This window comes from Nipponia nippon, unplaced genomic scaffold (genome assembly GCF_047370975.1).
Source record: "Nipponia nippon isolate SJK-2023a ecotype South Korea unplaced genomic scaffold, ASM4737097v1 scaffold_12, whole genome shotgun sequence".
NCBI classification, from domain to species: Eukaryota; Metazoa; Chordata; class Aves; order Pelecaniformes; family Threskiornithidae; genus Nipponia; species Nipponia nippon.
In genome coordinates this window covers 13,525,365-13,549,006 of record NW_028262313.1, presented here as the reverse complement: position 1 = coordinate 13,549,006, position 23,642 = coordinate 13,525,365, and the positions used below count along the sequence as shown (strand labels likewise).

At 62.0% G+C, this 23,642-nt stretch overlaps 3 protein-coding genes across 3 annotated transcripts; all 3 read right to left on the bottom strand.

The window, feature by feature from the left end:
* Window positions 1-1,379: 1,379 nt before the first annotated feature.
* Window positions 1,380-8,931, bottom strand: SLC7A3 (solute carrier family 7 member 3). Its single transcript, XM_087748120.1, has 12 exons — window positions 8,747-8,931; window positions 6,515-6,923; window positions 6,150-6,308; window positions 5,886-6,063; window positions 5,672-5,784; window positions 4,497-4,719; window positions 4,192-4,331; window positions 4,010-4,112; window positions 3,502-3,707; window positions 2,681-2,847; window positions 2,290-2,398; window positions 1,380-2,185 (listed from the first exon to the last, which is right to left on the bottom strand). Exons 2-12 carry the CDS (start codon window positions 6,882-6,884, stop codon window positions 2,052-2,054), a joined length of 1,902 nt encoding a protein of 633 aa, XP_087604246.1. The 5' UTR covers window positions 6,885-6,923; window positions 8,747-8,931; the 3' UTR covers window positions 1,380-2,051.
* Window positions 8,932-13,885: 4,954 nt separating this feature from the next.
* LOC148056711 (uncharacterized) lies at window positions 13,886-17,961 on the bottom strand. The gene is made up of 7 exons (XM_087748901.1): window positions 17,319-17,961; window positions 16,647-16,772; window positions 16,212-16,265; window positions 15,388-15,488; window positions 14,530-14,602; window positions 14,242-14,313; window positions 13,886-14,075 (listed from the first exon to the last, which is right to left on the bottom strand). The coding sequence occupies exons 1-7, from the start codon at window positions 17,959-17,961 to the stop codon at window positions 14,038-14,040; spliced, it is 1,107 nt and encodes a 368-aa protein (XP_087605027.1). The 3' UTR covers window positions 13,886-14,037.
* Window positions 17,962-18,172: 211 nt separating this feature from the next.
* SNX12 (sorting nexin 12) lies at window positions 18,173-22,788 on the bottom strand. Its single transcript, XM_087748902.1, has 4 exons — window positions 22,561-22,788; window positions 20,753-20,848; window positions 20,412-20,536; window positions 18,173-19,915 (listed from the first exon to the last, which is right to left on the bottom strand). Exons 1-4 carry the CDS (start codon window positions 22,723-22,725, stop codon window positions 19,813-19,815), a joined length of 489 nt encoding a protein of 162 aa, XP_087605028.1. The 5' UTR covers window positions 22,726-22,788; the 3' UTR covers window positions 18,173-19,812.
* Between the last annotated feature and the right edge of the window lie 854 nt (window positions 22,789-23,642).

Genomic DNA, 23,642 nt, shown 5'->3' with positions numbered 1-23,642 from the left:
GACAGGGCTGCTGTGCTACCACCAGCACCTGCGCCCATGGCGGGATGGCACTGACCCACCGCACCGCACCAGCACACGCTGGTGGCTGCCAGACAGCTGCTTCCCTGCCAGGCTGCTGCTGCCATGGTGGGAGCTGCCCAGGGCTTCCAGCACCCGGCTCCATGTCTGGAGCTCTGCCAGTCCCAATGGGTGCCCAGGATGGGATGCTGGTGCTCAGTGGGATGGCCTGGCGCCAGGCACAGACATGCCCATGGGCACAAACAGACCCACGCACAGCCATGGGTATGGACGGGCACACATGCACAAGGACACAGGGACAAACAAAGGCATGGGGGGCTGCAGCAGTGCTGAGCCAGGGGGTGAGGCCTGCAGCCATATCAAGGGCCCATTGCCTGCTAGGCTTGGGCAACAGGACCCGAACCTGGGTGCATGGGTGTTGGGGGGACTGCAGGCTCAAAGCTCAGCAGGGCCCCATGTGCTGCTCCTGGCCAGAGGATACCCACCAAGTGGGGTGGTGGGACCCAGCACAGCACACCGAGGCACCAGCATGACCAGGAGAACTGGAAGCACCTGCGAGGAGCCGGTGCCAGGAGTCAGCTGCGCCTGAGGGCTGGAGCCTGAGGCTCTGGCAGGGCACTCCAGCCCCGGGCAGCAGGGCAGGCAGTGCCTGGCACGGGGTCAGAGCAGGTGCTGCAGCCCCTTTTGCTCTGGGCACAGCCCCGGGGCAGGGCTCACAGCTCCAGCCCAGGGGCCAAGCAGAGCTGATGGTGTGGGGTCCTCACCGCTGACCATGCAGTGACCTGCTCTGCTGCCAGTAAACAGGGAGAGATGCCAAAACCACACAAGATCCATCTGCCCTAAATTAGTTTATTTTGCAAAATAATCTGTCAGGGCTGATTTAGACCAGACCAGAATCTGGGAAATCATCATCTCACATGGATGCAGCCCAGCTCCTGGCCCTGCTTCCTCTGCAAGCTGTTGCTGGAGCCTCCAGGAGATATTTCCAAAGTCTTTACTGCAGCCGCTGCCCTGGGACCTGGTGACACACTCCCATGCAGCACAGGGCCTACAGGACAGGGCCATGGCAGGCTGGTGTCCTGCCCACAGGTACCGGCAGTGCTGGGTTGAACTGGCCTGGAGCACTGCTCCACAGTTCCTGGCTCACTGGTTCACTGTCCCAGGGGACACCACAAGGGCTGGCAGCTCCAGCCGGCAGGTTTCAGGCAGGGAGCTCACCCAGCACAGCCGGCTGTGGCCAAGCCCTGCTCTGCACTGGCACTAGCCTGGCACACAGCCCGGTAGCCCGTGGGGTCCTGCCTGGGGGTCCATGATCACAGGGCATTAACACGTGATGTGGCAGGACCAAAAGAGACAAGCACTTAAAAAACATTCAGTTTAATAAGTATAAAATTCAACATTAAAACACCAATTATACAAAGGCATGCGAGGTTGGACACTGGTTTGGCTACACTGTGGACATCTTTACGGACACCCGAGCTAGATGCTCACACTCAGCAGTATGGCCGGGGCAGGACGGGGCTCCCACAGAGTGGCTTTTGGCCAGCTGAGCACCAGATTGCTGGCAGTACCAGAATGAGCCACCCAAGCCTTGTTGCATGGCTCCAGCCATGGCCGCCACGTACACGCCCAGCGCTTGGAAAGCACAGAGAGGAGGTGGTGATCACAGCCACATGGACAGACAGAACGAATACAGCTGCACCATCACATGGGGCCTCCCATATGCAGGGAAAACAGCATTTCTGACAGCAGCATTCATGGCGGGAGGGCCGTGCCGGTGTCACTGCCCCTCAGCAGGGTTGGAGGGATGGCAGAGACCAGCCCCAGGCCACCAGCGCTCCCACCCAGCCCAGGGACTCGTCTCCGTGACCTCTGCTCTGCGAGGGGAAAAGGCAGCGCACGACCCGGCTTCGCGGGCCTGACTCTGGGACTCTCTCCCTGTGGGAGAGGGTATGGAGGTACCGTTCAGGTCATGATCTTGTCCCCAAGTGGGAATACTGGCAGAGGTCCACGGAGTGCTGGTGCCCAGTCTCTCAGACCGCAGCAGCCCCAGGGCTGAGGTCCAGTCCAGGGTGGTGCAGAGGCTTTTCTACTGTGGCACAGGGTTCCTCCGCATTTTTCCCTTCCACACTGTTCCGAATCCCATAGCCAAAGTAAATCATAAAACCTGCAGGACAGTTTCCACAATGAAATGCGCAGCGGTGGGCTGCCAGTATAACAGCCCCCAAGGGGAGACTGCGGGCACCATGCTCCCCTCCACAGGACACCTACCCAAGACCATCCAGACGGCAAACCGCACCCAGGTGCCGGCACTCAGCTGTACCATCAGCAGGATGTTAATGAAGATGCTGAAGATCGGCAGGAGTGGGAGGAAAGGTACCTGCAAGGGACAAGAGGTGCCGTGTCAGTTGTGCCTTGAGGGACCTGGCTGGGCTTGAGAATGCTCCTGGCCACAGCAAGATCCCACTCCTGCCACAGCCCAGAGAGCACCCAGGCACTTCCACGCTGGGGGAACTGCACCTCAGAGAGCTGCATCTCAGGGCCCTGGACTTTCCTGGATGGTGACTGCTCAGCAGCAAGCCCTGGCAGACCCTGCAATGGCCCAGACCCTGCCAGGGGTCCGCGGGGGTGCAGACACCGAGCTGCTGGGGCCTTCACTTACTTTGAAGTTCAACCGTGTGTTGCTCTGCGGCTGCCTCCAAACGATGATGGTGAAAATGAGTAGAGCCACAAAGAGCAGCACCAAGACCATGATCCAGCCCACATTGGCGTCCTTCAGCGCAGTCACCTTGAGGGTAAGGACCACGCAGATGACCGTGATCAGTGTGGCTGCAAGAGAGGGGGCAGTCACGGGACTGCACAGCACGTGGCCTCCCTGCGACCCTGAGCCTCATCAACGGCTGGGCTGAGGCACCCGCTCCTCTTGGTCAGGTCCAGCATGTGCTGTCTCCAACACCCACCCCAAAGCCTCAGGAAAGCACTTTGCCGGGGGAACTCACCAGCTCAGCAAGCCAAGGGGAGCCTGCACTCAGCTGGGCTCGAACCCAGCTCTGACGCTTACCCAGACCTGGCTGAGCCATCCCATTCTGGCTGCACAACGAAGCCACTGATGGATGGATCAAACCTCACTCACCAAGCCCAAGCGCTCTCGGGCAGCCAGGGACCACCCTCACTGGGTGGCCAGCCTCAGCTCATCACGGAGAGCTCCCACATCCACCCACACATGCCTGGCTTAGCACCCCCATCCTCCATCAGCCCCCATGCACCCCAAACCCTAGCCATGCCCTGCGCTTGGCACCCTGCTCAGGGCAGAGCGGGTCCAGCACCTGCTGGTGTTGCCAATAGCAGCTGGCACCCTGTGCTGCCTGGCCCCTCTCCTCCACCCAGCGCGCCCACCATCCCTTCCTGGCTCTGCGGAGATGCCCCAAAACACTCTGGCCCCTGGCAGGAGGGGACATTGGCTGCTGGCTCCCGCTCACTCACTGATGGCTGAGACACAGACGTAGACGATGCGCCCCGAGAGCGCAGTGGGGGTGTCCGCAGGCGGGTTGAAGAGTGTCGCGAGGGACAGTGTCTCTTTCTGCTGGTCGCTAGCGGCAGTCAGGTTTGTGATCGCCCTCTCTTCCTCATTCTCGTTCAGCTCCAGCATTTCCATGGCCTTTGGGGAGTTCAGCTGCCCGGACTGGTACCTGAGCAGATGGGACAAGGTGGTGGAGCCCGAGGCACTTCCTAGCCCAGGGCGACAGTGGGCAGCACCCTCATACCCCTCCCGCTCCTCCAGCCCCACATACTGCTCCAGCAGTGGCCCCACGACAGCCACCCCACGGATGTGCCCAGAGACATTGAGCAGGCTCTTGTGAGCAGCCTCCATCTTGGGGGCTTGATGCTTCCCCAGGCTGCATCCCCCTGAGAAAAAGCTGTGGCCACAAGCCACGGGCTTGACACAAGGCACATCCACCCTGGGCACCGCCATGCGAGAGGAGGCACGCACCGGAGGATGAGCACACACACCGCCACCAGGGAGTAGGCCAGCAGTGTGCCGATCGACATGAGGTCCACCAGATCCTTCAGGTCAAATAGCAAGGCCATCACCGCTGCAATGAGGACATGCAGCATGAGCACGGCTCCAGACCGCCATGAGGCCAAGCACGAGGCAGCGGTCAGGAGCCATACCCGCGAGGAATCCCGAGGTGACGGTGGCTGGCAGAGGGGTCTTTGTGCGGTTGTTGATGCTGCAGAGCCACTTGAAGAGCAGCCCATCCTCCGCCATGGCATAGATCACACGGGGCATGGGGAACATGGAGCCCAGCAAGCTGCCGTGGGGAGAGATGACTCAGGGCCTGCCAGGCAAGCTGTCCATACCCACTACCCAGACAGGGACAGGACCGGCTCTGTGCCAGGAACCAGACAGCAGCCGGATGGGGCAAACCCCCAGCCCAGCCGGGACATGTGCTGCTGGTCACTGGATCCAGTCCTACCTGGCAGAGAGGGCACAGAGTGAGCCAACAGCAACGGCGTAGCGGGCGGGCTCCCAGCCCACTGCCTTGAAAGCCTCAGGCAGAGGGCTCTCCTTGTTCAGGAGGAAGTAGGGCACCATGAGGGTCAGGGCTGCAGAGACCCCAAAATAAGCCACAAAGCAGATGAGGAGGGACACAATGATGCCAATGGGGATCGAGCGCTGTGGGTTCCTGGCTTCCTCCCCTGTGCGGAGACAAAAGGCAGCGTCCATCCCTGCTCTGCGGCACAGCGCGGGGCAGCTGGCCCCAGGGGACAAGCCGCAGCAGGGACTTTCCATGGCAGCGTGGGGCTGGGTAGCAGCAGGCAGGGGCTGTTGGAGAGGAGGGGTCCCCAGCTGTGCTGCTGAGCTGGCAGAGGTTTCGGCACTGCCGAGAGCAGAGGTGCGTGGCTGCAGCCCCGGCTTCCAGGCATGCGGCTGCCCAGCAGCTGGGCTTGCAGCCCACTGGCTGTGCCAGCCCTCTGCTCCCACCAGCAGCTCCCACTCCCCGCAGAGCCCACTGAATGCAGATCCTCCGTGGGCACAGCAACGCAGCCACTGTGTCCTCCGCGCCCCGGCCTTTGCAGAGGCGTGCTGTGCCACTGCACCACACTCCCCAGCAAGGGGCTCAGCGGCCAGCGTAGGAGGGAAGGAGGTGGCTGCCAGGGAGCCCCTGGGGGCAGGGAGGTCAGGCAGAACAGCCCGTACCAGCCACCCGCTAAGTAGATTCCTGGGGGAATGAGAGGAAATTAAGAGGGCTCCCTGCACTCCAGAGAGCAGCGGTTCTGCATGAACTCAGTCATTTAGAAAAACGTTGCTTGAGGCTGGGAAATAACCAGGAGGCAGCAGCAATTCCCAGTGCTGTCGCAGCCTCAACTCGGCAGCGGAAAGGCTCCCCGCTGCCCCGGGAGCTGCCTACGCAGGCAGGGTGCAGCCCGGCTCCTGCTGCGCAGTGCAGGGAGCCCCTTTTCCTGGGGCAGGGCATGCTGTGAGCCCTTTTGTGCTGGCCTAGCTGGGGACAGAGCCACCGCAGGGAAACCTCCCAGGAGCGATGGGACGGGCAGTTTCCCACACCACAGAGCATCCTCCCCAGCAGATCCAAGCCAGCCGCCAGCTGCACTGGGGAAATGCCCACGCCGCCCTTGCCCAAGGGAGTACCTGTGGTGGCGATGCAGTCAAAGCCCACAAAGGCATAGAAACAGGTGGCAGCGCCAGTCAGGATCCCTTCCAGTCCAAAGGGGACAAACCCACCGGAGCCAAAGGCTTTTTTACTGGAAAGGACGGAGGAGAGCAGCTGCCGTGGGGTGCATGGACAGCGGGGCCGGTGCCAGCCCTGTGCCAGACCCTGGCTGGGCACAGTTGCTCTCCTCACCTGATGTCATCTGGTGGGTCCAGGTATGAGCGGTTGATGTAGTCCTCTGAGATTTGCCAGTTCTTGATGTCTCCCTTCACGAAGCCAGCGATGATGACGAAGCCCAGCACCACCAGGTTCACCGCCGTGAAGATTTTGTTCACAAGGGCAGATTCACTGACACCGAAGGCCAGCAGCGCTGCGGGGATGGAAAGGGTGAGTGGGGACTTGCCGCGCTCCCATGCCACCACCCACAGTGCCACAGAGCCACTCCTATGCACCCACCAGTGAGCACACAAATCAGCATCAAAGCGAAGAAGTCCGGGTGCTTGGCCAGCACCCCTGGCACATGCATTGTGGTCTTGTTCATGAAGAAGGTGGAGATGTGGTTGCCAATGACGTTGTCGAATGCCGCGCTCCAAGCTCGAGCCACGCTGGCTGTGCCTGGTCGATGGCAAATCTGTGCATCAGTCTGAGTGCAGGGCAGAGCAGCACTGGCCTCCCCCACCCCAGCACCCACCTCCCTGCTGATCCCACCCCACACCCTGCTCCTGCAGCACCGCACACTGCCCCCACAAGCCCCCCACGCTACCAGTGCGGTGCTGGAAGGAGCCCAGGCACATGTGCCAGCACCCTGCCCAGCCCCGTACCTATCACGTAGGAGAGGATGAGGTTCCAGCCAGTTGTGAAAGCCCAGATCTCACCCACGGTGATGTAGCTGTAGAGGTAGGCAGAGCCGGTCTTGGGGACGCGGGCCCCAAACTCTGCGTAGCAGAGTCCAGCCAGTACCGATGAGAGAGCAGCCACCAGGAAGCAGAGGACGATGGAGGGACCAGCCGTCTCCTTGGCCACCTCCCCGGCCAGCACGTACACGCCAGCCCCCAACGTGCTGCCCACCCCCAGGGCTATGAGGTCCAGTGTGGAGAGGCAGCGAGCGAAACGTGTGTCCTCGGAGCTCAGATCCACCATGCGCCGGCGGATCAGCTTCTTCCCAACGCTGGTCATTTTTCCCCCGAACATCTTGTCCTCTTGCGGGTGGTGCTCAGCTGCTCAAAATCCCTGCAAGAGAAGGGACCGCAGGAGCGTGAAGCTCGGTGTCCTGCAGGCAGCAGGACCCACACTGTGGGGAGCAGGGCAGGCAGCGATGCCCACGGGAGCTGTGCCTGCTCCCGGCTGACCCATCGGCACCACACTGGTGGGGCAGAGACTGTGGCAGCTCCCTCCAAGGCACCGTGGGGCTGCACATACCCCACCTGCGCAGACCTGTGTGGTCCCCACCACAGGGCCCCGGGGCATGTCCCAGGGCTTGCCCACTGTCTCCCAGCAACTCCCCACTGATTTGGCAGCCTGGAGTTCTCTCAGCCCAAACTTGACTGCTGGCACATCCCTCTGGCCTGGCATGTGGGCGTGTGGAGCAGCGATGGCAGGGAGACAAAGCATTCCTCCAGTGGAGGATTTGGCAGGCTGGAATGACTCACTGGGACACAGCCATTCCTCCTTTGCTCCTAGCATCCGCACTACACCCTCGCAGGGATGCGTGGCCAGCCACAAAGCGCGGGCCCCAGCGCACATCCCTCACTTGCCGAGCAGCCCACATGCTCTGCAGGCTGCAATCGCCCTAAACATGCGACACCCCCGCTCCCCTTGCTCACAGCAGCCACCCATCCCCAAAAAGCTCTGGGAGATGAGCATCCTGTGGAGCAAGCAGCCGGCAGTGAGAGAAGCCGCAAGGAAAGCAGCTCCCAGTTCCCATGGCCGTGGCTGGCACCCCATGCACTGGACTACCCGCCCACCAGCACCTTCTCCCTGCTGGCTGCTCCCTTCATTGGGAAACGGAACACACTCCAGCCAGGCGCCTGGGGCAGCACAGACGCCGCGCCATATGGATCAGCGTAAGCATGCACAAGGATAACTTCGTGACCCTTTCCCACTGACGGGGACTACCGGGGTCACAGTGGCAGCCACCAGCTTGGCTCCTTCCCCGTAGCCAGCAAACCAGCCTATTTCTGGAGAAACCTCCTCCTGAGCTGGCATGTGCCACATTCAGCCTTGGCCCAAGGAGCCGTCCCAGCCCAGGGCACTCTCTGGGCCAGGTTTCAAGGGAACAAGTGCCCCAGCACTGGCACCCTCTCCAGCCACTGCCTGGACGCCTCCGGCTGCCTTCCCTAGTGCTGGTCGTTTGCTCCAAGGATTTCTGACGCCTGATGCAAGCTCTGCAAACTGCGAGCACGGGGCTGGCAGCAGAAACGTGCTCAGCCCTTACTCCCAGAGAGAGAAAAGCACGAGTGGCGGCGCACAGAAAGGTGCGGGACAGCCTCCCCTCCCGAAGCCCCGCGGGCCCTGGGCTTCCCTGTGCCCGGGGCAAGGAGCGCGTTAAGCGCCCGGACCCGCCGCCCCGCCAGCCCCGGCCGGGGGAGCGGCGCGGGGGGGCGGCGGGCGCCGCGGAGGCTCAGCCCACGGCCAAGGGCGTCTCGCCGAAAGCCACGCGGCCACCCGCCATGGAGAGCGCGCGGCGAGCCGCGGGCGGGCAGCGGCGAGGAGAAGCGAGGCGCCGGGCGGCAGCGCCCGCCGGCAGGAGCCTCCCGCTGCCCGCCGCTGCCCGCCGCGGCCCGGGGCAGGCGCCGGGGGCCGTCAGCCCCCGCTCGGGACCCCCACCCCGGCCCCCGCGGGGGGCATCAACAGCCCCGGGCAGCTGCCAGCCACGCTTCGTCCCGCCGGGGAGCCCGGCGCTGCCCCGGGACCGGCGGGACCGGGACGGGGCGCCGCGGCAGCTCCCGGCCGCCGCCCGCGCCGGCCCCACGTGCGGACGGCGGCTCATGCAAGCGTGGCACCGGCTGCGCCAGACCCCGCCCGGCCCGGCGGCGGCGCCCGCCGCGACTCACCCTCGGCTCGGCTCGGCTCGGCTCGGCTCGGCGCAGCGCAGCGCGGCTCGGCTTGCTCCGGTGTGGCCCCGTTCCCTTCCGCGCCGCTCCGCTCGCCCCGGAACTGCCGCCGCCGCTGCCGCCGAGGGGGTTGCAGGGCACCCCAGCTCCGCCCGCTGGCTCCAGAGCGCACCGCCCCGAACCGAGCCCCGGAAACCGGCAGGGCCGGTCCCCCGGGACCCCCCCGCTCCCGCCCCCGCAGACCCGTCCCGCCGCCCCGGGGGAAGCGAGGGGCGAACGGGACCGGACCGGCCCCTCCCAACCCCAGCCGTGCCCGGTTGCCCGCGCCCTGCCACCCCCAGGTCACAGATTTTAAAAATATATAAATCCGAGCCATAAATGGCACCGGGGCGGGGGCCAGGCTCGCCCCCCGGGAGCGGGGCTGCTGCGAGCCCAGGGCAGGGGACGGTGCGGCCGGCGGCATCAGCCGCGCTCCCCCGGGAAAGGCCACGGAGGGGGCGGCCGGGGTGCCCCGAGCCCAGATGTGCCGGGGGGACAGAGCCTGCCCCGGGGCTGGGAGCGAGGCCAGGGCCGGGGCGCAGTGGGGAGGCCGGCCCGGCCCCAGGGAGCGCAGCCGGAGCTCAGCCCGAGGCACGGAGCGGCGCTCTGCCCCGACCCCCGTGTGCTCTGCAGGGAGCGAGTCCAGGGCAGAGCCCACGCTGCTCCGCTGCGGTCCCCTAACTCTGGGAGCAACAGGAAGCTCTAAGTGATGGGAAACACCAGTCTCAGAAGAACTGTTTGCAGTCGATCCGGCAGCCAGCACCCTTCGCTCCAGCACGCAGGTAGCCGCCCAGAACCCTGCTCCTGATGCAATCCAGCGTTAGTGTGTCGTGAGCACCCATTCAAACAGGCAGCAATGCTGGGAGGTGAGACAGCCTCTCCTTGGCATCGCAGGTGAGGCTTTGCTCCAGCACCACTGTTGAGGATGGAGAGGCAACAGGCTTCCAGCCATTTGCAGAAAAGCAGGCAGGAGCACTGGGCAGGAGCACCAGGCAGGGTGCTATGGACCCCGCGCTGGGTGCCTGCCAACCCTGCCTCCCCCGGGGTGCACATGCGAGGGGCGGGGAGACGAAGTCTCCGCTCTGAAAAATGATCTCGAGGCAATGGAAACAAGAACGCAGCATCGTGGGAGTGCAGCTGCCAGGCAGTGACGCAGGCTCTCGTCTGCTCTCAGTCCTTGCAGGGATGAATGAACCGTGGCTCAGCAACACCCATCCCCTCCCCGGCCGCAAGTTCCCCACCAGGAAGAAAGCGAGACCAAGATCAAGATGCAGAAATCCCCTGCAGCCTCATTGTTAGCATCCAAGCGCTTTCTGCTCCTTCTTGGGCTGCCTGCAGCAGGCAGGGACCCAGCTGGAACAAAGCCCTGCTGCCTGCAGTGCCGCGGGCAGCACCATCGCTGAGGGTGCTCTTGGGCAGGACTGGCAGCAGCGCAGGCACAGCAGGGCTCCATCGGGGGACGCCCGGGCCCAGCCAAGCAGAAGCTGGGTACCCAGAGCAGCGAGGGGGGGTTGACACCAAGACTCGCCTATTCCCAGAAACCCTCTTGCGACAGCAGCTGTTGAGAGGCAGTTTCGGGCAGGAAGCAGCACTGGGGCACCCAACATGGCTTCAGCTCCCAGACCTCACACGCAGCTCCACATCCATCTTCCCAGTGCCCCATCCTCACCTCCCAGTCTACTGCTCTCCCCGCCCCCATTCAGGGCCGTGATCCAGCAGCACAGGCCAAGGGCCAGGAGCAGGCAGAGGCATGGAGTGAGCCAAGCACACGTTCTGACAGGAGTGGCAGGAAGGCAGTCAGTGGCAGGGCACGCGTAGCTAGCGCCAAGGAGGGTAGGAGGTGGCTCCAGCCCGGAAAGGGGACCAAAAGCCCTGCAGAAGCAGATCCAAATCAGCCCTTGGAGCCCCATCACCTTTCATGACTGGAGCAGAGAATCATAGAATATCTCCAGTTGGAAGGGACCCATAAGGATCATCAAGCCCAACTCCCTGCTCCCCACAGGACTACCTAAAGCTAAACCATATGACTAAGAGCATCGTCCAGACATGCCTTGAACTCTGATAGGCTTGATGCCGTGACCACTTCCCTGGGGAGCCTGTTCCAGGGACCGACCACCCTCTCAGTGAAGAACCTTTTCCTAATGTCCAATCTGAACTTCCCCTGATGCAGCTTCATTCCATTCCCTTGTGTCTTATCGCTGGTCACCAGAGGGAGGAGATCAGCAGCTCCCCCTCTGCTGCCCCCCTCGAGGAAGGTGTAGGCTGCGATGAGGGCACCCCTCAGCCTTCTCTTCTCCAAGCTGAACAAACCAAGTGACCTCAGACGCTCCTCCTAAGTCTTGCCCTCAAGGCCTTTCACCATCTTGGTCACTCTTCTCTGGACACACTCTAATAGTTTGATGTCCTTCTTATAGTGCGGCGCCCAAAACTGCACAAAGTGCTCGAGGTGGGGCCACACCAGTGCAGTGTAGATTGGGGCAACCACCTCCCTTGACTGGCTAGCGATGCTGTGCTTGATGCACTACAGGACACAGTTGGCCCTTTTGGCTGCCAGGGCACACGGTTGACTCCTATTCAACTTGCCATCAACCCAAACCCCCAGATCCCTCTCTGCGGGGCTGCTCTTCAGCCTCTCATCCCCCAGTTTGTGTGTATAACCAGGATTACCCTGTCCTAGGTGGAGAATCCAGCTCTTGCTCTGGTTAAATTTCATATGGTTGGTGATTGCCCGGCTCTCTAGTCTATCCAGATCTCTCTGTAAGGCCTCTCCTACCCTCGAGGGAGTCCACAGCTCCTCCTAGTTCAGTATCGTCAGCAAACTTACTTAATGTACATTCCATTCCTGCATCCAGATCATTTATAAAAACATTAAAGAGCACTGGCCCTAAAATTGAGCCCTGGGGAACTCCACTGGTGACTGGCTGCCAGCCTGATGTAACCCCATTTACTATAACCCTTTGAGCCCGATGCATCAGCCAATTGCTCACCCAGGGTATTACAGACTTGCCTAGCGGTGTGCTGGACAGTTTATCCAGAAGGATACTGTGGGAGACAGTACCAAAAGCTTTGCTAAAATCCAAAACCATCACATCTACTGACTTCCCTTGGTCAACTAGATGGGTGACCTTGTCATAAAAGGAAGTTAAGTTGGTTAAGCAGGACTTTCCCCTCGTGAACCCATACTGGCTATGAGCAATGACTGCGTTGTCTCTCAAGTGTTTTTCAAGAACTCCCAGAATAACCTTCTCCATAATTTTACCAGGCACTGAAGTGAAACCGACAGGCCTGTAATTACCAGGGTCTTCCTTCTTACCCTCCTTGAAAATTGGGACAACATTTGCCAGCTTCCAATTGACTGGACCTTTCCAGACTCCCAGGACATTGAAAAATAATGGAGAGAGGTCCCACGATGACATCAGCCAGCTCTTTCAGTACCCTGGGATGAATTCCATCAGGCCCTATAGATTTATGTGCATCCAGCTGGAGCAGTAAGTCTTGATCAAGTTCAGGGTCGGCTGGGAGTTTATCGTTCCCCCAGTCACGGTCTTCCAATGCAGGGCTCTGGGGGTCCCAGGGCCCATCATCCGTGTTGAAGACAGAGGCGAAGGCAGCATTAAACATCTCTGCTATATCTACATCCCTATTTGTGAGGTGACCAACCTCGTCAAGCAACAGACCAGTGTTACCTCTGATTCTCCTTTTGCTATTAATATATTTTAAAAAGCCCTTTCTGTTGTCCCTCAGAGTGCTGGCCACACTTTTTCTCCCTACAGTGGCAGACAGCATCTCTGTAGTCCTCGCGTGTCACCTATCTTTGCTTCCAATGTCCATACACTTCCCTTTTCCACCCAAGTTCTAGAAGAAGATTCCTGCTCATCAAAGCCGGTCTTCTGCCCTGCTTGCTTCACTGCTGACACTTTGGAAGTGGCTGCTCCTGCGCTCTTAAGAGACAGCTCTTAAAAAGTGACTAGCATTCATGGACCCTGATACCTTCAAAAGCAGATTCCCAGGGGACCTCACTAACTCGCTCCTTCAGCAGCCCGAAGTCTGCTATCCCCATAGCCAGGGTCAAAGTTTTGCTGGCAGTTTTTCCCCTAGCACCAATGATTTGAAACTCAGCCACTTTGTGGTCACTGTGACCAAGACAGCCACCAATCACTGCTTCGCCCAGGAGTCCCTCTCTGTTTACAAACAACAAATCTAGCAGGGCACCTTTCCTAGTCGGCTCCCTTAGCACCTGCACCAAGAAGTTACCTTCACCATGCATGTACAGGGAACCCCCCGTACACCGTGCGAGAGCGCTCCACTGCAGATCGTGCCGGCACCGGAGCTGCTCTCTTCGGCAACCAAGTGCTGAGCGGGGGTGGGAGACAGCAGAGCATCCCTGTGCAGCCCCCCCCGCGCACGGTCAAGGGCAGCCAGGAACACCAGGAACACCCAGGGAGGGGTGCAGGCTGCTTGCAGCATGCTGGGGCAGCCAGGAACACCAGCTGGAGATAACAGGGGAGCGGGAGCACGCCGGCATTCCCGGCCCAGCCTTGGGGCGCTGCCAGCACCAGACAGCAGGACTCTCCAGGGCCTCACCCAGAAGCGAGGCAGCACAAGGTGCCTGTGTCAACCTACCAGAGAGAGAAGGCAGCAGGGCAGGGCTTCCAATGCTGGCAGGCAGAACAGTGAGGGACTGAGCCCCACGTGCTGCTTCCCCACCACCTGCCTCCAGACACCAATACAAGTCACCAACTAATAAAATGGTAAGTACTAGCCAATGGCTGCAGAAGCCCAACGTGCCATCGGCCAGTGCTGCCTCTTCCCACATCCAGCATGAAGGTAACGTAAGGCAGAAACCGGCCCGTACAGCCGCTTGCCACCGCCACACATCCAAGCATGCCACCTGGAAGCATCAGGTTTGTCCAGAAAGGCTTCCCAGAGCCATGCTTGTGCCTCCATCCACCAGCACCCATCTCCTCCACGCAGCAGACCTCAAGTCTCTGGCTGAGCAGAGCCAGCCACAGCCAGACAAAGACCTGCCCTTTCTGTCCAGCCCTTTGGAGAACAGCAGGCAGCACTGGCCACTGGCCCTACCCCAGCAGACAGCAAACATCACTGGGAAAAGACACCTTTATTTTAAATACAAGGAGTTAAAATATTCATTCATTCAAGAGCTCCACAAATATCACCGGCCCAGCGGCTCAGGCGGCCGTACAAGTGGCTGTTGTCTGTCCCCATGTGCCGGCTGTCAGTCTCTCCCCGAGTTACCACTCCTCCACGGCTGCATCTTCCGGACAGATTCCTAGGGAGCAACGGCAGCATCAAAGCACTGCTGCTGCCGGCACTCAGCATCTGCCCCACAGGGAAGGCCACGAGCTGTGTCTCGTCCCCCGGCAGCCCTCAGTTACACTGACAAGGGATCACCGGAGCATTCCTGGGCGAGGGCTCACCCCAGCGAGGGAACATACCTGCTGCTCTGAGCTGAGCCCGCAAGGAGGAGATCATCTGGCAATAGGCTTCACACTGGGCCGTCTTCTCAGCTGCAGGCGGGAGGCAAGTAGGTGTATGCTCAGCCCCTCCTGAACACCTCATCCCCAGACCCTCTGGGGCAGCAGCTGGGCCCCTGCTCTATCCCCGAGCAAGAAGCCAGCCCCGTCCCCACAGAGCTGCAGGCCCTGGACTCCAGGTACAAGCGCAGGGGGTGTCATCTGGATTGCGAGTGTCCCGCAGCCCCCAAAACAGCCAGCCCCACGTACCAAGCTTGCCCTTCATTTGCTCCAGCTCATTCTTTGCATGCTTCAGCTCCTGGAACAGCTGGTCACCTGCAGACTGGCAAGGGCAGGGTGTAAGCGTGATGCCAGGGGCGGTCACCCCCACACAGTGACCCGCAGCACAGCCCCAGCACAGCCCATCTCTGCAGGCAGCACCCCCCCCCCCAGCAGTTCTCAGGCTTGGCCCTGCTCACCCCCCTTGGCACATCAGAGCAAGGCCCTGTTTTGACATTCACCCCTGCATCAGGAGCCTGGCGCTGTTGCAGTGCAGCCCAACCAACACCCCAAGCCCAGCACCTGCCAGACCACTGCCAGGGTGTGTTCAACGCAGCAGTGGTGCCTGGCAAAGGAGCCACTGTTCGCTTGTCAGCGAGCAACTGCCAGTGCCTGTGGGTCACAAGGATCCCTTTGGCAAGCTACAGCCACATAGCAACGAGCCCTAAAACTGCTGGCAAATGCACAAACGTCTTTTGCAGGTAGGAGACTTCACACCTTGGAGCCTCACCTTGCTGCAGGCTCTGCTCACCCCATCCTGGGGACATGTCCAACATGTCAGAAGGTATAAAAGTGACACCACAAGCCACAGGGGGTATACATTTTTCAAAAGCCCCTTAAAAAATAAACTGGACAGAAGCCTCCAGGCCCCTGAGCACCAGAGAGGTGGTAAAGCCATGCAGCAAATGCACAAGGTCTTGTATAAACCCCAGGGAAAGGCTAAAACAGCTCAGATGCCAGCCCAGAAATTGTCAGCCCCAGGTCCCATCACCTCCTGCCTCTGGCACAGCTGGCCCAAGCCACCAGCTAAACAGTGCTCTGTGGTGCCACGACATGGTTGACTCTTACCTGCTCAGCAGGGACGGCATCCCCACACCCCAGAGTTGGGCCAGGGGCCAACTCGCCGGAAAATGAGGGCCCCACACACACCCACGTCTGGTCAGCCCTATCTGTGAAGTGAAGAGAAGTTTCTAGAAACGTAACTGCCATTCCCGGCCCCTCTTCAACCAGGCCACAGAGCTGCTCCAGACCAGGGGCAGAACCTGTCCAAAGGAGCCAGAGGTCCCCAAGCCCCTCCAGCCCGACAGCTGCTGCTGGCCTGGCCTGTACAGGTGCTGCTGGGAGCTAGGCCGTGCAGGAGCACCTTCTCCCAGCAGCTCTGGGCTCCTGCTCAGGGTCTGCTCACACAGAGAGGGCAGACAGCTGCCCAGGGCAGAGCTGTCCCAGCAGAGCAGGGACGGCCTCCTCGCTTCCTCTCCCTCTGCAGGGCCCAGGACTGCAGGGTGCCCAGCTGCAGTTCGTGGGGAAGGCAGCACACCCTGCCTGCAGAGCAGGCCGGAGCACCCCCAGGCACCTGCTCAGCGAGGACCCCGCTGGGGAGCGGCACTGCCAAACAAGCAGCTGCCAGCTGCCCTTGGCAGCTGCCCATGTTCCCCATGCTCATCCTGACACAAGGCGAGAATCCACCAGAACCCAACACAGAAACGTAGACTCTCCTCACCGCGGTACACTCACAGGATGCTTGATTTTCAGCAGGTCTTTGGCAGCCAGAGCCAGGAAAGCTCCAGAGGGGCTCCTCTCTACAGTGGAGCAAGCTCCAGCTCCCCGCTCCTACATGGGACCACACCTCCATACTGCTCACCCTGCTGCAACCAGCCATTCTTTGCTCTCACCGTTTTTCTTCAGCTCTTGGGTCGTATTGCACACCAGCTCCTGTGTAGTCGATCCTGAAGAGGGGGTCCAGGAAATGAAAGTGAAGAGCATCAACCCCTGCTCAGAGAGTGCCCTGGCAGCAACATGCGCTGACGGGGGCTGCTCCCTGTCCTACAGATGAGCTCGAGCACCAGATTTGTTCAGGCTTTTTGCTGGGTGCCTCTCCAGGGAAAGGGACTTTGCTTAGCTTTCCGGCTCCGTGTTTCACTTCCCCTCCTCTGAGCCCGACCACATGCTGCCCCCTCCTGTCCTTTCCCCGGGATCAGCCTGACTCTGCAGCAGTTTGAGCATTGAGCAGTTTGCAGCAGTGAGTCCTCAATGTTCTCCCCAGGGCAGCAGCTCCCCCCTTCCGTGACACCGGAGCCTCTGGGGCTTCTGCCCAGATTCACCCTTACCGAGGCAGAAGCGCTTTGGGGAAGGCACTTTTTCCAGCAGTCGCAGTCGGGAGCGAGAAGCCAGCATAGGAATTGCTGTAGAGAGCCTCTGGGAGGGCTGTCTGCGACCCCCAACCTTGACAGCAGCTATAGAGGACAAACATTAGGCACAGAGGCTGCCGCTCCAAAGCAGCTACACCGCACCTCAGCCGGGCTGCCCGTCCCAGGCCCACGGGCACCAGCACCCCCGCGACCCCACAAGACCTGAGCTGAGGGCTCCAAGCCAACAGGCTGCTAGCCCACGTTGGTGGGAGGCCACATAGTGCTAATTAATACAGCACCCGGGGCACGAGTGCATTTCCTGGGCTCCCACCTGTGCTCCCTCCAGGGTCTCCCTACACTGTCCCTGTCCCATGCTGCAGCCCAGGCCTTCCCCCGCCTCCCTTCCAGCTGCAGCACCAGTCCCCCCAAGCTTCCCCACCTTGAACAAGGCAACTAGCAGAGGCAGAATTACTCTTCCATCTCTGTGTCCCGGGGGGTGGATTTGGGAACAGCAGAAGGTTGTGCCGGCTGCAAAGCCCTGCTGGGATGCTGAAGCCCGGACTTGGCAGCCGGCACCAGCTTCAGCTTGGTACCCGGGGAAGAGAGAGGGTTTTGCAGCCCCAGGGAAGCCGTCGCTGTGCGGGGGCTCACCTGCGGGCTGGAGGAGCCTCGTTCCCGGGGCACCGAGCCCCTTGCCGGCCTTGGGGCGCTCCAGACGCGGAGAGGCCCGTGTCCGGGAGAGCGCGACCCTGCCGCCGCCGCGGCCCGGGGACCGGCCGGGGGTGCGGGGGCGGCCCGCGGGGCCCCGCCCGCCGCAGGGGGGCTGTCCGGCACTGCGCCGCGCTGCCGCCCGGGACAGGACCCCCGGGCGGGCGAGGCGGGAGCCGGGGCAGCCACCGGCAGCGGGCTGCGGGAGGCGCCGGGGCTGCTCGCGGGCCGGACCCGGGGCGGCGGCCTCGCAGCCAGCCGTGCTCGGGCGAGCGGCGGGCGCGGCGCCGCCCGGGGCCCCCTCGTCGAGGGGCGGCGAGTGCTGCAGCGGCGTGGAGGTGGCGGGCCCGGCGGCGTCGAGCCACAGGGCGCTGCCCTCCGCCAGGCCCGGCGAGGGCTCCGCCGCGGCGGCGGCGAGGCGGCTGGCGATGGCGCGGCACTCCGCCTCGAAGAAGCTGCGGTAGAGCGGGGACAGCGGGGAGAGAAAGGAGAGCGAGGAAAGGGAGGGGAGCGGGCCGCCGCCGTGCCGCAGCAGGTCGGGGCAGCCCGGCGAGCCGGAGCCCGACCGCCGCTCCGACCGCTCCATCCCCGCCCCAGCGCCGCCACCGCCCGACGACCGCTCCATCCCCGCCCCAGCGCCGCCACCGCCCGCTCCCGCCTCAGCGCCGCCGGGGAGGCCCACCCGCCCCCTCCTGCCTCCGCCCCGCCCAACAGCGCCCCCTGCCGCCGGGAGGCCCACCCGCCCGCGCCCTCCCGGTGCTGCCCCGCCCCGGTGGCCCCCAGGACGAGGCAGAGACTTGGCTTCACAGTGGTTTAATGCGAACGGAACCGGGACGTTACACTGGACAGGGTGGGGACAGCTGGGTGGATGGCAGCCCCGCGGCAGGACAGGCAGGAGGAAGGGGCCGCCCCAAGCGGGGGTCGGCAGCGGCGGGGGCTGAGCCCCGCCGCGGGCAGGGCCGCCTCCGTCAGCACCAGCCTCCGCGTTGCCCGGCGGCCGGAGCGGTTCCCTCCCGCTTTCAGCGACTTCTCCTCCTCCCCGAGAGCCACCCCTCGCCCAGCAGCACCAGTTCCTCACCAGAAAACCCAGGAGATGTCGGGGAGGCCTTGGGGGGCGTGCCTGGCAGGAACAGGAGGGCCGCCACTGCAAGAAAGGCTCAACTGTGCCACCACAAAGCGACCAAGCGCTTGTAAACCAGCCAGCCTTGACCTGCGGAGCCCCCGCGATGAGGCCCAGCCTCGCTCACCGCAGCTGCGGCAGCTGGAGGAGCCTCCACAGGACGGTTCTGCCGCAGCCGCGCGGTCCCCCTCAAGCTCTGAACCTCCCTGACCAGTCTCGTGTCCTCGCTTCCACACAAGTAACTGCCTAGCTCACTGCAGAACAGGGGAGAGCACACAAAAAGCCATTGTTACTTCTCCTGCTTCGTAAGCAAACGTCTAACCCAGGACTGACCGACCATTTTCTGCCGTCCCTTTCTGGAGAGGTGGCCTCACCCCAGGCCCCTGGTGCTGGGCTCCGCCTGTGGCAGCCACCACGGCCACAGCCCCCGCCAGCCCTCTCCTGCTCCTCCTCAGCCAGACCCGTCTCCTCTCCTCTGCAGCTGGGGCGCAGGATAAGGTCACCACAGCTCAGCTGAGCAGGGTGCTGCTGGAAACACTACCACGCCAGCCCGCGGCAGAGAAAGCTCTGGCATTTTTTTAAATCCTGGGCCAAGGCATCACAGCACACACTACTACAGCCCAGGCTATCCCAGCTTCCACACGCCAAACTGCCCACGCAGAGCATCATGAGAGCATGGTAACCCCTCGAGCTGCCAGCAGCACGTTAGAAAGGAGGAGAATTAACACGAATACACCAAACGGGTCTGTAACGCAGGAGGCTGAGAGCAGGGTTAGAGTAGGTTTTGGGTCTCAGCACTTCCAGACAGTGAAGAATGGGGGTTTCATGCAGGGTGAATGGGGTGGACGAGAGACCAACACACCCAGGCACCTACTCACTGGTTTGGATAAGCCTTACTAAAACTCTAATACCCGATGCAATCACTGACCAACATGACAACTGCTATTCTTCAGAGTCTCCTGCAGAGATGTTTGGGGCTGCACGGACAGGGGAGTGAAGGTCATATCATACCTTCCTGTACAGGGAGAGAGGCAGCTCCTACGCCATAAGGCCATAAGCAAGTTCCTGCTCCACACCTGTTCACATCTGCCACTAGGTGCGGGACAACACGCTCACTTGCATAAATCTTCATACCTTTAGGCCAAGACCACAGCCCAGTAGAACAAGCTGCTGCCAGTTACAAAAGAGGAAAATACTGAACAAACTGGGAGGTTCAAGAGAGGAAAAGCTGGTTCAGAGAAGACAGATTTAGTGTAAAAATAAATGTCATTTTTGCAGGAGGGAGGGTGGAATGGAGGAAGACAGTGCCAGGTGCTCCTACTGGCGCACTTTCCCTGGGACGTAATTCCTATCAATAGTCTCCTCTTGCAGGAACATATGTAAGCAGCGCTCGTTCTGTGCCAGTGGGTGTCCAGCAATTCTGGAAGAAAATCAGATGTGGAGGTTAGCACAGCCGCCACCGAGACCCCCCCACCTCCGCTCTCTGCAGGGAGCTAGTAAGGCTGACCTCCTCGCTAACGGGCAGCCAGCTCCAAGCACACACGCACCAGGCTCAGGCCAAGGTCACCGCATCGGCATGCAACAGGGCCAGCAAGAGGTGCTTGAGCACAGGGTGTTCCTTCCCACACCATGCCCTGCAGCAGGGCTTGAGCATCCTGAACCAATGCTACCCTGTCAGTGGGTCTCTCCAGCACTGCTAAGATTTGCTTCACTCAGAAGAGAGTGCTGAACACAACCCACACCCAAGGCAGGACTTGCTTCAGAACCGTGGTTTCATTACCCAGCTGCAGGCGCCATCCTTTAGCACGGCACCTGCGTGCAGCACATCCAGACTCCTTCCCGGTCAAGCCACAGCCCTCTTCTACCAGCAGTAGCTGGAAAGGCAGCACACAGCAAACCCAGAACATCAAGCTTACTTGTTAATAAACTGTTCTAGTCCCTGTCTCCGCTCCTCAATGAAGGACTCCTCAAAGATGCCTTCGTCTCCTCGGAAGGGAAGCTGTCGTTTCAAAGCTTTTCCAGGCAGCGGTGGCACTACAATCTGAAAGCACAGAATCACCCTGTCAGCAGAATGGCCACCTGCAAGTGGATATCCTTTGCCACTTGACACTCATCTCTAGCCCCGTTACGTGGACAGAGATCAAGCCCCAGCAGCTGCCCACAACCACGGCCTCTCTTCTGGGCAGCTCAAGACATCACTACAACTGTTCCCATACATCCTAGTTTCAGGAATAGGCAGGTCTGAGCCAGGCCTCACCTTACTGTCTCGTTCCAGCTCATTCTTCAGCCATTCAAAGTCACTATATCGTCTCCTCACACATGACTCCTTCAATTTGAAGATTGGGAGGTTTGTCTGTAACAAAGAGAAGTAGTTAATTTGCAGGTTGCTTTGGAAGCCGGATAGTATTTCAAGACATAATTGAAACCTGAAGCTGTGTTTAGAAAACCAAGCCCCCTGAGAAGGACGCATCACGAGAACACCCAGCTTCTTTATTCAGGACACAGCACAAGCACCGAAGCCCTTCAGAATCAAGCAAGCACTTGCCAGGCTACTCAGAGCCAGCCATTCCCTCCCCCTCAAGTGACTATTTCAGGAACACACCCCCTCACAGGGGCACGCACTGGAACCAGGGCTCACAATACAGAAAAAGCTGATTTTTCTTCCCCTGAGTTTGCTCCATTTTGAAGTGATCTACAAGAGAGCTTCACAGCAGCCTGCAGAGCAAAAGAACCTCTGACTTGACACTGGCATTTCCGTGGAAGAACTAAGGGAGGAAATCTTGTCCTAGCAACTGTTCAAGGCCAGACCTCGTGCCACAGTCTTCTTTCAGAACAGATCGCCTACCCTAAGAGGCGAGCAGCTTTTTCATATCTGGCTTGTGTCACGGGAGGAACGTGCAGCAATTCCCCACCCTCCTTCCCTGCCACTAGAGACTGACAGCCACAGTAACTTCACCTTTACCCTGTCAACGCAGCCTGCAACATTCAAGGAACTGAGGTAGCAAAACCTTCTGACAAGCAGCACCCAGATGAACACAGGTATTGCTGCAACACATTTAACTATATTCTTATGAGGTCTGCAAAATAAAACCAGCTGCTTTCAAAGCATCTCTGCGGCAGCTAGTTTCAGTGGGACTAAGAGGTTCTCAGTGACACCTGCCAGGCACCCTTTGGCAGGCTGATGGAAACCAAGGGTCAGAAAAAAGCAAATACCCAATTCTTCTGAAAAGTGGTGGAAACTTAGCAGTTAAATCCTGCTATGAACAGAAGTCAACGTCAGCACCGTAACATAAGCTAAAGCAGCTTGTTTCAGGGGAAGCTCAATTTTACTTCCTTCAGCTATCATATGCAGAGCTGTGAAGAAGTCCCCAGTTTGGCTTGGTTGAGGCCCAGTGAAGAGAACCCTGCAAGAAGTCCTCAGCCTGCACGGGATCACGGGCTCTTTGTCAAGTGATCAAGCTGACCCAGGAGGGGTAGCTAGACTGCACTGTGATCAGGTCCCAAAATACCGCTAGCTAGCTAGCTTTCCTCTCCTGCCTGAGATAACCAGCTGCGTGCAGTCGTGCCCTGCTCAGCAACCACCCGGCCGTGCCCAAGTGCCAGGCCTGGGGCTCCGGAGAGAGGATGGGCGCAGGAGCCTGCTGAGGCAGCACTCTCCTTGTCCTTGGGCATACCGGCCCCCGCTGGATGCCGAAGGGCCCCGGCAAACCCACCAGCTGCGAGCGCTCTGACCTTGAGCCCGGGCCCACCGGAGAGCCGCGGGCGCGCTGCCAGCCCCAGCGCGGCACTGCCCGCCCCAGCGCGGCACTGCCCGGCTCGCAGGGCCGGGGCTCGACTCCCCCGCCCCCCGCCGCCGCAGACGAGCGCGGCCCTCGCCTGCCTCCCCCGAACAGCAGGAGCTACGCCCGGGCTGCACGGGGCCGCCCTGGCCCCGCTCCCCACGCCCGCACCGCCGCTCCCCGTCCCGGCCGCGCTCGGCCGGAGCAGCCAGACGTCCGCGGCCCACGGCCGGGCCCCGAGGCCTCGCCCGCCGCCCCGGGCCCGCAGGCCCCGCGGGGGCCGCACCCGCATCCGGAGCTCGTAGCTGGTGTATCTGGCGCGGCCCATGCCCACGGTCTGCGGGTTGAAGATGTCGATCTCAAGGAAGTTGCTGGGCGGCCCGTACGCGTCCGTCAGGTCCTGCGGCTTGGCGTTCAGGCGCCGGGTGTCCGCCACCGCCGCCTCCGACATGGTGGTGCCGCCGCCGCCCCGCCCGGCCCGGCCCGGCCTGGCCCGCACCGCCCGCTGCCGCAGCCCGCCCCGCCCCGCCCGCGCACGACGCGACGTCGCCCGCCCGTCGCCTGCATAACGCGGCGGGCATCCAGCGTCCGGGGCCCCTCAGCCGCCGCCCCGCCCGCGCACGCCAGCGCCGCCGCCCGGCCGCCGCCTGAACAAGCGGAGCGGGTATTCAGGGCGCGGGGAACCTGCATGCCGGGGCTCGCTCTCGACGCTGCCCCGCGCAGCCTAGGCCGCCCCTGCTGGGCCCCCGCGGGGCGGAGCAGAGCCCGAGGCCGAGTCGGCCGCGCCGGGTGCCTGGGCTGGGAACCGGGAGGCGGGGCCGAAAAACGTACATAGGGACTGGGCCATACAGCGTCCCGGGCGAGGCCAGCCCTGGGCGCTGTGTGGCGCGGAGCGTGCCGGGGCCCCGGAACCTGGTTGCTGCGGTTCTGACGAACAGGCCGGGCCCGGGAGGCGGGCCCGTCACGCCTTGCGCTGGGGCGTGTCCCGGAAACGGGCTCCCGTCCGTGACGGGACGGCGTGAGGGAGCCGCGCTGCCGGGCCCGCACACCCCGGAGTTCCGCCGCCACAGCAGTAGCACGCTCTCCTGCGGGCGGAGGGGCCGCTCCCTCTGTGGGAACCCCGGCGCGGCCCCGCAGGCCGCCGGGGCGGGGCAGGTTATGTAAGCGCGGCCGCCGCGGTGCCCGCTGGGAGCTGTAGTCCCGCGGGCGCGCCGCCTGCCACGCTCGGCCCTCGGGGCCCCGCACCCCGCCCCTCCGGCGCGGGGGACGCTGGGTAGCGTAGTCCGCCGGCCGGGCCGGGCCGCCCGCCGCCGCCCCGGCGGGACTACCGCTCCCGGCGTGCCCCGCGCGCGCAGGCGCAGAGCGCGG

Coding starts and splice junctions, on each gene's coding strand:
- LOC148056711 (XM_087748901.1), bottom strand. CDS start 17,961: ATGGAGCGGTCGGAGCGGCGGTCGGGCTCCGGCTCGCCGGGCTGCCCC. Junction 16,773..17,318: donor GAGGCTCCTCCAGCCCGCAG/GTGAGCCCCCGC, acceptor TGTCCTCTATAG/CTGCTGTCAAGGTTGGGGGT. Junction 14,603..15,387: donor ATGCCGTCCCTGCTGAGCAG/GTAAGAGTCAAC, acceptor TGCCCTTGCCAG/TCTGCAGGTGACCAGCTGTT.
- SLC7A3 (XM_087748120.1), bottom strand. CDS start 6,884: ATGTTCGGGGGAAAAATGACCAGCGTTGGGAAGAAGCTGATCCGCCGG. Junction 6,064..6,149: donor GCTGATTTGTGTGCTCACTG/GTGGGTGCATAG, acceptor CCATCCCCGCAG/CGCTGCTGGCCTTCGGTGTC. Junction 4,332..4,496: donor CTCTGTGCCCTCTCTGCCAG/GTAGGACTGGAT, acceptor TCCCCACGGCAG/CTTGCTGGGCTCCATGTTCC.
- SNX12 (XM_087748902.1), bottom strand. CDS start 22,725: ATGTCGGAGGCGGCGGTGGCGGACACCCGGCGCCTGAACGCCAAGCCG. Junction 20,537..20,752: donor AGCTGGAACGAGACAGTAAG/GTGAGGCCTGGC, acceptor CTGTGCTTTCAG/ATTGTAGTGCCACCGCTGCC. Junction 19,916..20,411: donor CTAGAACAGTTTATTAACAA/GTAAGCTTGATG, acceptor ATTTTCTTCCAG/AATTGCTGGACACCCACTGG.